The 15,751-nt window shown below is 36.2% G+C and overlaps 1 protein-coding gene across 1 annotated transcript in view; it reads right to left on the reverse strand.

The window, feature by feature from the left end:
- DCDC1 (doublecortin domain containing 1) overlaps window positions 1–12,082 on the reverse strand; it is a 494,261-nt gene extending 482,179 nt beyond the window's left edge. The window contains 6 exon segments of the mRNA XM_036765123.1: window positions 9,058–9,136; window positions 9,139–9,167; window positions 9,170–9,215; window positions 9,720–9,786; window positions 11,130–11,349; window positions 12,061–12,082. Coding sequence (XP_036621018.1) covers window positions 9,058–9,136; window positions 9,139–9,167; window positions 9,170–9,215; window positions 9,720–9,786; window positions 11,130–11,349; window positions 12,061–12,082 — 463 coding nt within the window.
- Between the last annotated feature and the right edge of the window lie 3,669 nt (window positions 12,083–15,751).

Raw genomic sequence — 15,751 nt, forward strand, 5'->3', positions numbered from 1 at the left:
TCTACACGAAAGCACCTAAAAGGGTCATTTTAAATAAACCAGGTTCTGAGCCCAATTAGGGATTTCACCCAACAAAACCATGGAGGTGTGAAGTAAGGCTACGAGAGGAGAGGAGAATAAGTGTCTATTGCAGCAAGCACTGATTGCAACTGAAAGCTCTAGTGAGGCATAGCGAGGGTGATTGCAGAAAATTAGAAGTGTTTTTGAATAAACAGTGAGTTCTGGGGAAAAAAATAACTATAATATTTCAAAAATGAATAGCAAGGTTCTCAAGCAAGGGGGACAGGTGTAGATTTGAGGTTACTGGGAAGTCACTTGCAGAAATTTTCTCTCTTGCCTTCTTGGGCAAAGATTTTATTTGGCATTTGAAGCCCTTCATAACCTAGCCCCCTCCCCCCTTTCCAATCTTCTTACACCTTGCTCCCTGACACACACTCTATTATCCAATGTCTTCCTGGCTGCTCCACAAACAAGACATTTCATTTCTCATTTTCTCTGGCTTTCCCTGATCTCTGGAACTCACTCTCCTCTACTCTGCCTACTGAAATCCTTCACTTCCTTTAGGTCCCCACTAAAATCCCACCTTCTACATGAAGTCTTCCCTGCTTAATGTTAATGCCTTCCCTCTGTTGATTATTTCCTATTCATCCTGTATATAGTTTGCTTTGTACATATTTGTTTCCAAGTTGTGTCCCCCATTAGATTTTAAGTTCCTTGAGGGCAGGGACTGTTTTTTGCCTTTTTTTGTATTCCCATCGCTTAACACATTGCCCAGCTGAAAGAAGGCATTTAATAAACTTTGATTGACTGATTGAATGATTAGTTGGTTTTCCATATCTTACTGTATGCCTGACAGATTTTTGAGCTGGAAGTCCTAATGGCCATCTTAGAGATTAGCTGGTCTGTCACATTAAGTGTTACCTGACATGAAGCTGTCTCATTATTCCTTCTCTATTTCTAATGCCGATTCCTTTATATTATTCTGCCCCTCAAAGGCTTTCTCTTCAGCTAACTGTCTTGTCTTGATGAATGCATCCATTTCTATGACTTCAGCGATCACCTCTATGGTGTCACCTCCCAAATATCTGTTTTCAACCACTGTGTCTCACCAACACTTTGGCCTCCTGTTCACTCCCAAATGCCAATCAGACATATTCACTTAAATGTTCCGCTGTCACTTTACACTCAATAAATCAACATGCCCAAACACAAATTTGTAATCTTTCCAAAGATACATCTGTGGAACCATTGTCATTTCTTGCTATGAAACTTGTTCTGCCTCCCGCTGCCATCATCTTACCTGTAAACCCCTAGATTAGTACAACATGCCAAGATTAGTACAACATCCTTCTCAACCTCCTGCCTCCAATCTCTCTAATCCACCCTGGTAATGATCTTACCGGACTATTATATCATTTCTCTGCTCAGAAATCTACACAAGATCCCTACCACTTACAACATCAAGTCCTCACCTCAGGCCATCCATAATCTAGCCAAAATAGACCCAGCCAAACATTTCCTTTTACTCCTGTACATGAGTCCCAAATTAGACCACTTTAGTTAGTCAAGTTTCTTTACTATCTCACCCCTGCCACATGCACCATGCCCATCCATGGTTCTGAGAATTAGAGTCTTTATTCTCTGCTAGATAAGTAATTTCTACTCATAGAAGCACAGAACTGAGAGTTGGAAGAGACCTTAGCTATCACCTAGTTCAATTCATAACTAAAAAGATTCTCAACTATAAAATACCTAAAAAGTGGTCATCCGGCCTCCATTCAGAGACCGGGAAGGAAAAGGAACCACCACCTCTTGAGGCAACCCATTCAACTTATTTTGTTTGTTGTTGTGCAGTCATTTCAGCTACATCCGACCCTTCGTGATCCCATCTGGGGTTTTCTTGGCAAAGATCCTGGAGACGTTTGCCTTTTCCTTCTCCAGCCCCTTTTACAGATAGGAAACTGAGGTGAGCAAGGTTAATGACTTGCCCAGAGTGACACAGGCAGTAAGTGTCTGAGGCCAGATTTGATTCCTGAGTTCAGGTCCAGTGCTCTATCCACTGCTTAGGGACAGCTCAAATTGTTAGGAAGGTTTTTTTTATCTCTCAACAAGAAGACTGAATATTCGCCTCTTTGCAACTTTCAATGACTGTTCCTTATTCTGCCCTCTGGGGCCAAACCGAACAAGACTAATTACTCTTCAACACGACAGCTTTTCAAATACCTGAAGACAATTCTCATACATTTTCCCCCTCCCACCTCCAAGCCCCTCCAGGTCTTCTCTTCTTCAGGCTAAACATCTTCAATTCCTTCAGCTCATTCTCACAGGACATAGACTCAGAGCCCTTCACAATTCTGGTAGCCCTCCTATGAACCCTCTCCAGCTTAAACTCTGCATCCCAGAACTGAATACAGTACTCCAGATGTTAACTGACTAAGGCAAAATACGGAGTACACTGAATCATCTCCTGATAGCTGGAAGCCATGTTTCTCTTAATGGAGGCCAAGCATGAATTAGGTTTTTTTGTCCACACTACTCTTCTGACAAATGTTGAGTTTACAATTTACTAAAACCTCCTGGTATTTTTTGTTGTTGTTGTTTTCGTTCATTTGTTTTCTTTCTGACAAATCCTGCCTAACCACATACCTGTGACACTGGGTTTTTTGAACCCAAGTGTGATTTCACACTTCTTACAAATGAATTTCATGTTATTGGCAATCAGGTCAGTGCTGTATTCTTTCAAGATCTTTTTGCATCCTGATTTATCCTCCAAGATCTAGCTCAAATCCAATCATCTCTTTTCACAGCATCTTAGGGACTCAAGGGTGGAAGGGATCTCAGAAGCCATTTAGTCTGAATGATACCTGAACAAAAGAAAACCCTCTACAACACACCAGACCTTTACCCTCTCTGAACGCCTATAGCACTTACTTGTTCTCTAATTATTTCACTTTCAATTCGAAGTCTCTGGCTAAACTCTAAGCTCAATGGAAAAAAGGAACTATATTTTATTATGCTTCCTTCAGATCCCTCCAAACACCTAGTACATTTCTTTGCTCAACAGTGACCGATGTAATGAAGTTCCTCTTAAAGATCTGTCACTAAAATTTTACCATTACTAATTAATTTCTTTGGGTCATAGGAATATAGATTTAGATCTATAAATATAGATTTAATGACTTCAGAGGTCATTTTTGGAAACAGGCCCAAGGAAGTAAAACAAGTTTTCCCTAAAGTTGCCTAAAGTTCAGGATTTGAACCCAGGTCCTTTGACTCTAAATCTAGTGCTCACTCTGCTGCACCACATTGTTTCTTGATGACTTTTTGATCTTTCAGAAATTTCTAATAAAACAGGAATACTACCAGAAGGGGTAACCTCTGTCAATTAGTGAAATTTTGTTAATCAGATTCTCCCGCATGATGAGAGGTGTGAACAAGGATCTTCTGGAATAGGGCATGCCGTGATCCTTCACCACCTTGTGCATTACCAGTATTCAAATTCAAACCCAACTGTATAATGACAATGTTTTGTTGGGTTACATATCTAGTAACAAGGATAGAGCTGTCATGTCATGGACATTTGTCTATCTTCTTTCCTTCTAGGATTTAAATCAAAAGGTGGACATATTCAAATGCTACCAAGATATTAATTCACTAACTGTCTATGTGACAGCCCTGCTTTTGGAATCATGCTGCTTAGTGAAAGATGGACTGGCCAGACAGACAGACAGACCCACACATTTGTAATCACGCAAACAAGGTGGGCATGTGAAAGTCAGTGGTGAGGGAAGCTAGCCCTCACACTTTCTTTTCAGCTGTCTAAATCAAGTAATGACTGCCCTATCTATTTGCGTGATGAAGCCCAGGATTAGGTGGCCCAGAGGATAGAATGCTGAGCCTGAAGTCAGGAAGACTCACTTTCCTGAGTTCAAATCTGGCCTCAGATACTTACTAGCTGCGTGACCCTGAGCAAGTCACTTCATCCTGTTTGCCTCCATTTCCTCATCTGTAACATGAGCTGGAGAAGGAAATGGTAACCCACTCCAGTATCTCTGCTGAGAAAACCCCAAATGGGGTCACGAAGAGTTGAATACTCAACAGAAAAAAGTCTCGGATCAGCTTTGGAAGGTCTCAGGATTTTTGGTATAAGACAGTCCTGTGGAAATTCCTTAGAATTAACAATAGATGCATGGTGATAGTGGTAGCTCACAACTTTGAATTTATGCTTTAATCAAAAACATTTTGAAATCAACAAACTGGGCTAACATGTAAGAAAATGAATAAATCTAGGTTCATTAAACTAATGCATTTTTTGAAAAACAAAGAATGACAGAACATTTCCTTTTGGTTGCAGATACCAGCAAATGTGTTAGGCTGCTATTTAGAATGTGTCTTGGAATTGAAACATTTCCAAATCATCAATAATTAAAATGATGAGAATCCATCATTTCACTGACACTTCAGCAAGAAAAGATGCCCTATTTTAAACGTGCTCACACATATTCTTGTCAATCACAAGCTGTCACAGCAAATTATTTCATTTTGTAGATCACATGGCATTTAGCAGAAAATCTCTAGGTTTAAATTTAGATCTCAGGTACATTATCGAGAAATCTTTTCATAGATTCCCCCCCACCCCTTGTAACTGCATCTTCACAATGCATTATATAAAAGATGTAAAATCTTATTCATAGTATTCAGTTTCACTTCTGCTTAACAAAACTCATGACTGATATGAATCACTATAAATTATAACCTTGAATACAAAATAGCAGAGTGGGCTATAAGAAATAGTACAAATGCAAATGCAAAACTCAGTATTTTAATAACAATTGCTGTTCCATACAGTGGAAATTCAGGTTAAGATTGTCAGCATGATCTTAGGCCCAATCAATTTCTTCCTTGACCTTTTCCTAAAACTTTAATCTCTTTAAAGACCAGAACCAATTCTCATGCTCCTAGGCCTATATTTCTCCCAGCCCTACCCACAGTGTGGCAGAAAGCAGGCAGGCCTTAAGAGTCAGGCCCTCTAATCTAACCCGCTCATGTTAAAGACAATGAAACCTGTGAAATGATATGCCCAAAGTGTAAGCACTGATGGTATGTGTTATAGCTAAGATCTAAATCCAAGTCCTTTCATTCCAAATCCATTATTTTTATCCACCATCTTTCAAATTCTGCCTCAGATATCACTACATGTGTGACCCCAGGTGAGTGACTTTATTTTTCTTAGATTTATTTTCCTCTCATCCAGAGTGGGACCAATACGTGTACTGCCTGTCTCCCAAGCTTGTTAATAGCTAACATTTACTATTTATAATTCATCTACTAAGCACCTGACAATGATCACTCATTTGATCCACACAGCAACCCTAGGAGGTAGGTGCTATAAATATCTCCATTTTACAGATGAGAAAGCAGAAGCAAACAGCAGTTAAGTGACTTGCATAGGGTCACAGAGTTAGTAAATATCTGAGGCCATATCTGAATTCAAGCCTTACTGATTCCAGCACTGTATCCGGTACAACACCTTGCTGTTGTGGGGTAATCAGTCAAGAGCAAGTCAGCATTTTGTATACCTTATGAGGCTTTGTATAGAAGCTATTTTATTAATGAATAGATTTCTATTTTCCTCAGGCATTTGATCTAAAGAACTTTACTGAGTAAACATGTTTCTTGAGGAAGCAAAAAAAAAAATGGAGGATATGAATAAAGACTTAAACTTTGGGATATAAACCTGAAAACTTTCTAAGTGCTTAATTAATGATAATCCCTTGGTGTCTCTCTACAATTTCAGCAAAACAAATTATGCTATCTGTAAAGCCACTACTACAAGAATATTGGAAAGAAAAAATATATAATATCAAAATGTAAGAAAAGAGGCCTATTTTCTGAATAAGAATTAATCCAATTAAACTAATATCCTGCGAAGACATGATGTATATAAAAATTTAAAACAATAGGCTCTGCCTTCAAGAATAGGCTCTGCCGTCTAATGGAGGGAGGTTTGGGAGAAGGCTTCATTGAGAGAAGCTAACATCAGAGTTGGGCTTTGGAGGGGATTTCAACAGGTAGAGTTGAAAAGGGAGGAAGTCTATTTCTAAGCATGGTGGTGGACATGATGGAAGACAAAAAGGTAAAATCGGGCTAACGAAGAGGAGGCCAGAGAGTTCAGATTGGTGGAACATAGAAACATTTGAAGAGGAGTGAGATAAGTCTGTATGGAAATGACCACTTCTAAAATGTTTATTTAGTCCATCCTAAAAATGTGACCATGGCCCTATAATTGAATTTCTACCCCTAATCTTTTATGTCAGCTTTGACTGTGACATTGATCTTAATAAGACCTTTTGGTTAGGGAGATTTTTTTTCAGGTATACAATAAACAGATTACATACTCAGAGCCCCTGGCCATCTGTGAAGATCCTAGGGAGGTGGGGCGGGGTGGGGGGGAGAGGAAAGGGGAGGCAGTAATTTAGGAATTAAAATTACCTCGGGCATATGATATTTTCTCCATTAAGATTTTAAGTGCAATTCATTAGCATTCTCTACTTAATTCACTTTTGCCTTTCTCATCCCAAGAATGAAAAAAATAATTCCCACAAAAATCCAATGGTTAGAATAAATACTGCCATTAATTTTGCTTCTCATGCAACAAGAAATAGTGAGCTTCCTTCAGACAGCCTGCACAATCATGTAATCTTTCATTATTCTTTGTGTTCACATTTTCATTTCTTCTTATCTCAACAAGATTGTTACCTCTTTGAGGTATCCCCACACAGTACAGAGTATCATTGGCCTAACTGCCTAATTCTAGGCACTTAATAAAGCCTCAACAAATATTTACTGAAAGGAATTAGATACTAAAGTCTCCAGAGGGCTAATGTTAAAAATCAGTGTATCACCATCTCAAGCAATGTCTTTTGGGATAGTTGTGTATTAAAGATTCATACACAGGCAGGAAAGGTGCAGCTAAGACACCCAATCTTTGCCAGCTGTTTGAAGGCAAACTTCAGGATGTTCATTTCTTCAACTTCTAAAAAAGCCTCCTTGCTCAGAATTTTCCCCAAAACTTCAAAAGAATTTGCATATGCACACTGACTTGTCCACAGCCCAGGCTTAGAAAGGCAGTCTGATTTTGATGAGTAGGATGATACACATTTAGACAAGTCTTTTGAGATACACTAAATGTCCACATTTTGATTTCCTCAGGAGTTTAACTTACCAGGAGTGATTTTTTTAAAAAACTATGACACTTATCCTCGTAAAAGTCTTCTTAATGGACATGTGATGTGCTTTTCTGTGTCCAAGCTCACCTACTATTTCTTTTCTCCAAAGACGAGGCACATCTGCCACCTGCTCTAGTCTGTGTCCCAGCAACAACTGTCGAGCAGCATAAAGATTGATTATCAGTCAAAAACCATTGCACAACACCAGATTTTGGTAGGTTAAGCTTGCTGATCCAGCAAGAGATGGTGTGAAATTTTCAGGAATGTGTGCCAACATTTTGGTGCTAAAAGAACAGCAGTGCATTTCACAGTGAAACACAGCCAAAGACATGCAGACAAAGCAGAGAAGTTTTTTTTTTGTTGGTGTTGTTCTGGACATGATTTTAAAAGGCAAAAAGAATTAAAATAAAGAGAAATTATTTCATAAAACTGAAAATTATCCCCAATGCCTAGTCATGTCTATAATAATGCTATTTGAAGCAAAAATGTCCAGGAGATTTTCTTTAAAACTCTAGCTATGAACAATTTTTAAATATATCTATTCCAACACACTATCCATATATAAAAGGCAAGAATGCCTTATTAATCAAAGTAATTTAAGAACTTAATGAAGCAGTACATGAATATTTAAATCAAATTAAGGTCATGATGAAATGAAGCCCAAGTGTTTTCACACTTGCAGATAGCTCAGAGAATGAGTAAACAAAGGTAGCCATATTTTAAACTTCGAGGAATACACGATCAAATATAATTCTATATCGTCTCGCCAGTCATTCTTGCCACATGTCTTAGCAACAAGTTTCTTCACCAACATCAAATTGGAATTTCTTTTGTTAATTTCAAGAAAATTTTTTGTTATATATTCAAGGATGGAATCATAGCATTTCCTCTATAATGAGCTCCAAGATTATTTTTTCTGAACTTACATAATTTACTATCCAGAGCTGATTTGTGCTCACTAGCTTCACAAAAGTGGGGGAAACTAATCCTCTTCTTTTGAAAAGTTTTGAGATGAGCACAGCAGTTAAATGCTCTTAATTCTGATAGGAAAGTTCCTATGACATTTAAACCAGGTTGTTTTATAGAGAACTTTGAAAGCAGACTGAATGTTCAAAATACTTTAAGGGATTAAATATGCAGGTTGATTTTTTTATTATTGTTATTTTTAACATGAGCTGGATTCTTTCTCACTGAACAGTTAGAAATTTGCATATTTAATTCCAAAGGCCAAAATATCAGAAAGAATAAGTGTTCTTTTTTAAGAAAATTCTATCCACTGGATTCACTGAAAACGTAAGGTCAAAAGTAAAGTCAAGTTCCATATTTACATTAGGGAATATTCCATTAGGAAAACAATGTGCACATATCAATTGTAGGAGTGTCCCGGGCTACATCTCATAATTATGTTAATATTTTTTGAACAAAGGTTGACTGCATAAATGAATAAATGAAACTTGAAACTTTGAACTATTCTTTTTTTTTCCCTAAAGAATAAGTCTAATGAATTGTGTCTGTTGGGTGTCACTGAAACTAAACAGTAAATTCAATAATCTCTGATTTAATTTATTATATTTTCACCATTTAACCTCCTGCAGGCTCCCTAATGTCTATTCAGATCTATATTAAATTAAGCACCAATGCTAATGAAGGGCAATAAACGTGGCTGTCAGTAGATTTTTCTTTCATTAAGCACATTATCCTCTTACTGAGCTGTAAATGAGTAAACATTAGTTTTGTTAAACCATGCAAAAAAGACAGGATGAAAATCATTTTTAATTGCACCCCTTAAGCGATTTGCTGGGTTTCTGGGTTGTTTTTACCTTTAATTTTTTTTTGACTGGATCTAAAAAAGGTTCTCCAGTTGAAACAGAAACGTCGACATGGTGGGGTCTGTCTGCAGGTTCTAGTGTGCCTCCGCACTGTCTGCCAAGAATGTTCATCAGCAGCCATGTTCCGTTAGAGCTTTGGAGTGCTCTCCTCCAGCAGCTAAAAAGAGAACCAGAGGTAAGAAAACATGATTAGGGTATAGGACATAGAGCCATCTCTAACAGACAAACATCTCAAGGCCTAGAAAAGAAGCCAAGTCTTAGGTTAAGAAATTAACATTAAATAACTGAAACAATGATCTTTGTCCAAAATGCACAGCTATTTTCTAGTGTGGTTATCTGCAAGTGGGACAGTAATGGGTGAATCACAGCATCAAGAGAATTTTTTAAATGATCATCTGATTTTATTACTAAAACATTTTATATATTTCATATCATAGTATCTATAAGATATTAAAATATATATTTTAAATTAAATGGGTTACTTAAGCTGAGAAAAAGGAGAGAACATCTAATGAAAAGTATCTCTATGCATAGCCACATATATACAGATGTTAAATGAAATAATTTTACTATAGTAAATGTAATTGTTTTCACTTCTTGGATATCATAGACTGTTTGTGTGGAGAGAATAAAGCACAAAGAATTTTGGAAGAGCAAATGCCAGGATAATAGTAGGTACCACAACTTTGGCAAAGCTACTCCAAGATCCATTTTTGTAAACTGTTACTCTAATCGCTCATGGTGGATATTTAATTCTTTGGGGCATTTTAGATGTATTCTGGGCCAATTGTAATTTTGGAAACAAGAAGTTCATACCTCAAAAGAAAAGTATGTAAAGGTCCATGTTAATGAAAAGAAATTTTAAAATTTCATGCCTACTATCTTTATTTTTATAGAAAACAAGACTAAAAGACTGTTAGCAGTATAATTTAGCTGGTGTTTGCTGTTTTTCTATGAATAAGCTTGTCAGAAAACTGTCAAGTTGTATATAGCTATTGTTTTAAGATATGTAACTTGCATATAATAGGCAACATATTACATAATATACACTAAAAATCTAATACATATATATATATATCCATAGTCCTAAGTTTTTTAAAAAAACTTTTTCATTCTTATGATTTATAATTATTTAATGGCAAGTTTAAACATTTTTAAACAAACAGAAACAAAAATCTGACCATAAATCAAATGGATTATAACTAAATTGCTTATACTATAGCTATCTATACTGTTTTCATGTTAAACCGTTTTAAGATGGAGGGAGTAAAGATTGCATTGGGATAATACTTTTTAAGCATTTTAACCTTAGATAAATCAATTTTGCTACTTTCTGAGAAAAAACTATATTCTAAAAAAAAAACCAACCCAGACCAAGATACCAAACTTTTAACAGCTAATTAAGACAAATATTTTTCTCCCTGAAACAAAAATATTACAATCCAAAGTATAACTGTAAAACTAATCATTCCTTTATTATGCTACCATTTTAGAACCAAAGCTTCAAATACATTAAAATTGGAACACACTTAAATATTCAAAAATCCTGAACATAATGGAGCTGTTATTATTATTAAGATCAATTTCTTTATTTCTTCTTTTGCTAACAAAGTTTCTTATTTATGAAAAGTTCTTTTCATGAATTCTGATGTAAGTCAGTGATCATCATCTGTGTGAAATCATATGCCATAGACAATGATGATTTTGCAATGAGTTCATTTCAATTAAAATGTCAAAATATTGACTATATTAAAAAAAACTTCACATGCAAATTTTCAATTCTACTAGCTTTAAAAGCCAAGTGCACAAGATCACTATCTGTGGTACAATTGTCTTCATGCTTTAAATGAACTTTTAAAACTTCTAAAACCTCCTCATTGACATCTATTACATGCATTTTTTTAGAAAAAAAGTCATTACTAACCTATCATTTGGATATTTTACAGGCTACAAATTGCAGATGAGCTGTATCTTTATATTCTAAGTAGTCAATTGAATGATTACAAATTCTCAAACAGAAAAGAACTTCAACCACTGTAGTTAAAAGCAAGACAAGGACAGCTTTGATTACCTCAGCTGACCCCATGGAACACTGACAGGTCTGCTTCTCTTGGATGATGATATAAGACAGGAATTGTTTGTACTATTTGATTTGTGGCTGTACGGGTCTGATATTTCATCATGGCTATGATCTGATTTCGTTTGATGTGTGGAACAATCTTGAAGCCCTGACCCTCTTGATACTGTTGCCGATGGCAGACAGATGTTGGGGCCAAACTGAGGCTGGCTGCCTAGAGTTTTGCCTTTCTTTTATAATTGCCCGGAGCTGAGAAGATATATATATATATATATATATATATATATATATATATATATATATATATATATCTGCACACACATATATATATATGTTGTCTGAAATAAATAAATATATGGAAAATTAAATGAAACTATTTCTTCTTACTCATTGAAATGGTTATTATTGTTAACTCTATACCGGTATTTATTTCAAAGTTATAAAATTTTGAAAGCAACTCAAATAGTATTCTTCATATTTAGTTTCTTTACAAGAGCAAATTAAGGAAGACATTTCTCTGCAGTTGGAATAACAAGAAATAAAGAATTCTCTAGTTTTGTTAATAATCCATCAAAAACTTACTATTACCTCCTATGTATCCACAGCTACTGCAGGGTGGGAGAAGAAATATCAAGACAAGGTCCCTGTTTAAAGTAATTTATAATTTAGGAAGATGATAATAAGGGAATAAGAGGAAAATTAAAACCTAGGCCCAGGGTGATGACAGAGAAGAGAATACAGTGACTTAATTCAAATAAATTCACTTCAACCCCTGGAGATCATGGAACAGAAGCAAAAGACTGTAGGGGGAGTAACATTATGGGAAGAAGAACAGAAAAGAGCAGAGAGGTAACTGACTGAGCACTGGGGGGATCTGTAAGAAGCCAGTGGTCTGAGGGCCTGAGCTTCCTAACAGAGAAACTACCAGGCCACAACTGATGGTACATCCTCTGTAAGTAATCAGGGAGTCACATCCACATGGGGAGACTACCTCAAGATTAAAAAAGGGCAGCTATTGTCCCCAAAAGGGAACAGAATAAAGTCTACAAACTTGGAGCCAGAAAGTTTAATTTTAATTACTGGGAAATTTTTTAAAATAAAGAACAGATCATTAAAACGATAGCAAACATTTAGAAAATGAAGCAGTGATTACAAAAAGCTAACATGATTTCAACAAGAATAGGTCACGCCAGACTAACCTCATTTCCTTATTTGACAGGATTACTAAAACTCGTATATCGAAAGAATGCTATAGCAATAGTCTAGCATGACTGTTGTGAAACATGGGATAAAGTCTCTCATCTTAATCTTGTTAAGAAGATGGAGAGATGTGGGACAGACTATAATATAATAAAAAATTAGTTGGCTATCTCAACTCAAGAAGCATTCGTTAACAATTCATCATCAATGTGAAAGGTAGCTGTCCAATGAAGTGTGCCAGGGATTGGTGCTCGGCCCTAAGCTATTTAACAACTTTATCAATGATTTAGATAAAGGCATGGATGGCATATTCATGAACTCTACAAATGATTATACAACGGCAGCTAGGTGGTGCACTGGATAGACTACTGGAACTGGAACCAGGAAGACCTGAGTTCAAACTGCCCCTAAGACACTGACTAGCTGTGTGACCCTGGGCAAGTCATTTGACCTTATTTGCCTCAATTTCCTCAACTGTAAAATGAAAATAATAATAGGACCTACTTCCAAGGATTGTTGTAAAGATTAAATGAAATAATATTTATAAAGTGCTTAGCACATAGTAAGGATTACATAAATGCTAGCTATCATTATTGTTATTATTATTATTATTATAAGACACAAAGTTGCAAGCAATAGCTAATATATTGGATTGATGGAGTTGAGATCCAAGAAGATTTTGGCAGTTAGAGGGAGGACGAATGGAACCTAAAAATATAAAATCCAATAGAGATTGTTATCACCATTTTACAGTTGAGGGAACTGAGGCAGAGTGGTTAAGTGACTTGTCCAGGGTCACAAATCAGTAAGTGTCCAAGGTTGGATTTGAACTCAAGTTTTCTGACTTAATGTGCACTGCTCTATCTACTGTGCCATCTTAATTGTTTCTGTTCTGAGTAGAAACACTGAGGGTCTTCCCTTGCCAGACTGATTTTTTTTTTCTGTAACCAACATTTATTAGTGATAGCCTATGTGGCAGAGCTTTTTTTTTTTTTTAACAATTTTACAAATCTATTTTTAGTTTACAACATTCACTTCCATAAGTTTAAAATTTTCTCCACGTCTATCCCCTACCCCCCTCCTGCAATCTGATATAGGCTCTACATATACATTCTTATTAAACATATTTTCACATTAGTCATGTTGCATAAAAGAATTAGAACATATGAGAGGAATCATGTGTAGCGCCAATGCGATATCCACAGTGACTGCAGCTGCTATAAATATGCTGGCATAGTTCTGAATTGTAAAATATAACAGACTCTCTTCATGGAAGACAGAACCAAAACATTTAGAGATGGAAGGGACCTTAGAAGCCATTAAGTCTAACTTTCCCTTATAACAGATGGGGAGGCACAGGGAGGTTAAATGACTCGCCCAGGATCATAGAACTAGGAGTATCTGGGGCAGGATTTGAATGCAGATCTTCCTAACTTCAAATCCAGCATTCTAACCATTGTGTAACCTAGCTGGCACATCTTGGGAAAGAGCTTTAAGGTAGCATTTTACTCTAACAATTAATTTTTTAAATAATTACAAAACAATAAGGGCAGCAGGTTTTTGTATTCACTGCACTTTTCTTGTATTCTCTACACAATTATGTGACAGTGAAGCTACGCTCTATGGCAGACAATTTGCAATAATCTATCTATTTTGTTCTGATATCATTATCAAGGATATGTTTAATGAAGGTGTAAAAAATTTTATATAGATGGGAAAGTAGACATGTGGGCTGGTAATTTATATTTATATTTATAAATTTATATTCTCCATCACTTTGGGGGCAGGGTAATAATGACATATTTTCCCCACACTTTAGGTATCCTGTCCTTGGGAACTGATCCTTTAATCACTCCAAAACTCTGCTGCCTAAAGCAAAGGATGGCTTTTGGGGTACTTGATCAAATTGAGCTGCTTTTCCCATTTTTGTTTCTTTCTTCAGTGCCATCTACATCTCTGCTACCAGGAAAGGCTGAAACATCAGAGTCCAGAGGTGGTGGCTCCATCACTCTTGATGATGAAAAGAGTTTGTCATAAAAAAAAATATTTGTAGGTTCTTTCTATCTTTCTCCTCTTTGCTGCTCTCCATCCAGTTTTGCTCTTCAATGCCATTGAGATCACTTGGCTTAGTGGGTCCCTCTCTCCCCCGGTGGATTTCTTTTATAAAACTTTTTTTTCTTTCACTGCTTCTCATTGAATCAGGCGCCAATAGTGCTCATAATTTTGCAACGATCTTCACAGAATCTTAAAAATATGTTAACACAGAGTGTCCCAAAATTCTTAGTATGGTTTAATGTCTTAAAATGGCACTCGAACTTTTCAGACAGCTCTTATACTAAATGAGCTCAACCCTTGCCTGCCATATCACTCCACTTTTATTAAGAAGATTGTATTTACTGAGGCATTTTCTAGGTTCTTTTGGTCTCCTTGTTATAACAAATGATTTTCATCAACCAAATTCTGTATGAAATTGTTAAACCTGTGTCAATGTCCTTTCCCAAACTATTTCTCAATTTTTGGTGTCAATGACTTATATAAGTATGTTTGAAGTAATTTTGCATGTCATCTTTTTTTTTGATTTTCATTCTTTCTTCTGGCATTGTATTAATTTTAATCTTTCTTCTAACAATGAGTATTCTAACTAAATATAGATAGCTGTTTCAGGAATAACTTAAACAATGGTAGCAAGTTATTTCATGCTGGTTGACATACAGTTTCTTTTTCTGTTTGGAAATAATACTTGGCATTCACCATATCTAGCACCTCCTGATTCTCTACTCAAAGAAAATATTCATAATGTATATATACATACATGTATATATATATATACATACACATACACACACAAATAAAATTCTGTATACTTCTACATCACTTATTTCTTGCTCCTAATCCATTGTTTTCAGCATATTTTTACCAACCTCTATCATATATGTTGATTTAATCACAAAGATAGTAACAAGTTCTTCCCAGAATTTCTCTTTCCTCTCTCTCTTTCTCTCTCTCTCTCTCTCTCTCTCTCTCTCTCTCTCTCTCTCTCTCTCTCTCTCTCTCTCTCTCTTTCTCTCTCCCTCCCTCCCCCTTTTCCATCCTCTGGGAGAATATTGGTTTTAAAAACAGGCTTTTGTAGCAGTGAGCTGCTTGAGCTCACACAAGTACCACAGTTTGCCAACAGTGGTCCAGGCCAATTTCCTCTTCATATACAGTAAAAGCCCAGCTCATTGCTATCTATGGCACTTCCATGAAATAAAAATATGAACTGACCCTCAGTCTTGTGAGGCTCCTTTCTGTCTTTCTAATGATGGCGGCATGGCAGAGGAAGAAGGCAGAGAGTGCCAAGAATCACAGAATTCTTAGACCATCTATAAACATAAAGCTAAATGTAACTATTCTGTATCAGCGGTATCAAACTCAAA

Source organism: Trichosurus vulpecula, chromosome 6 (assembly GCF_011100635.1).
Source record: "Trichosurus vulpecula isolate mTriVul1 chromosome 6, mTriVul1.pri, whole genome shotgun sequence".
NCBI lineage: Eukaryota > Metazoa > Chordata > Mammalia > Diprotodontia > Phalangeridae > Trichosurus > Trichosurus vulpecula.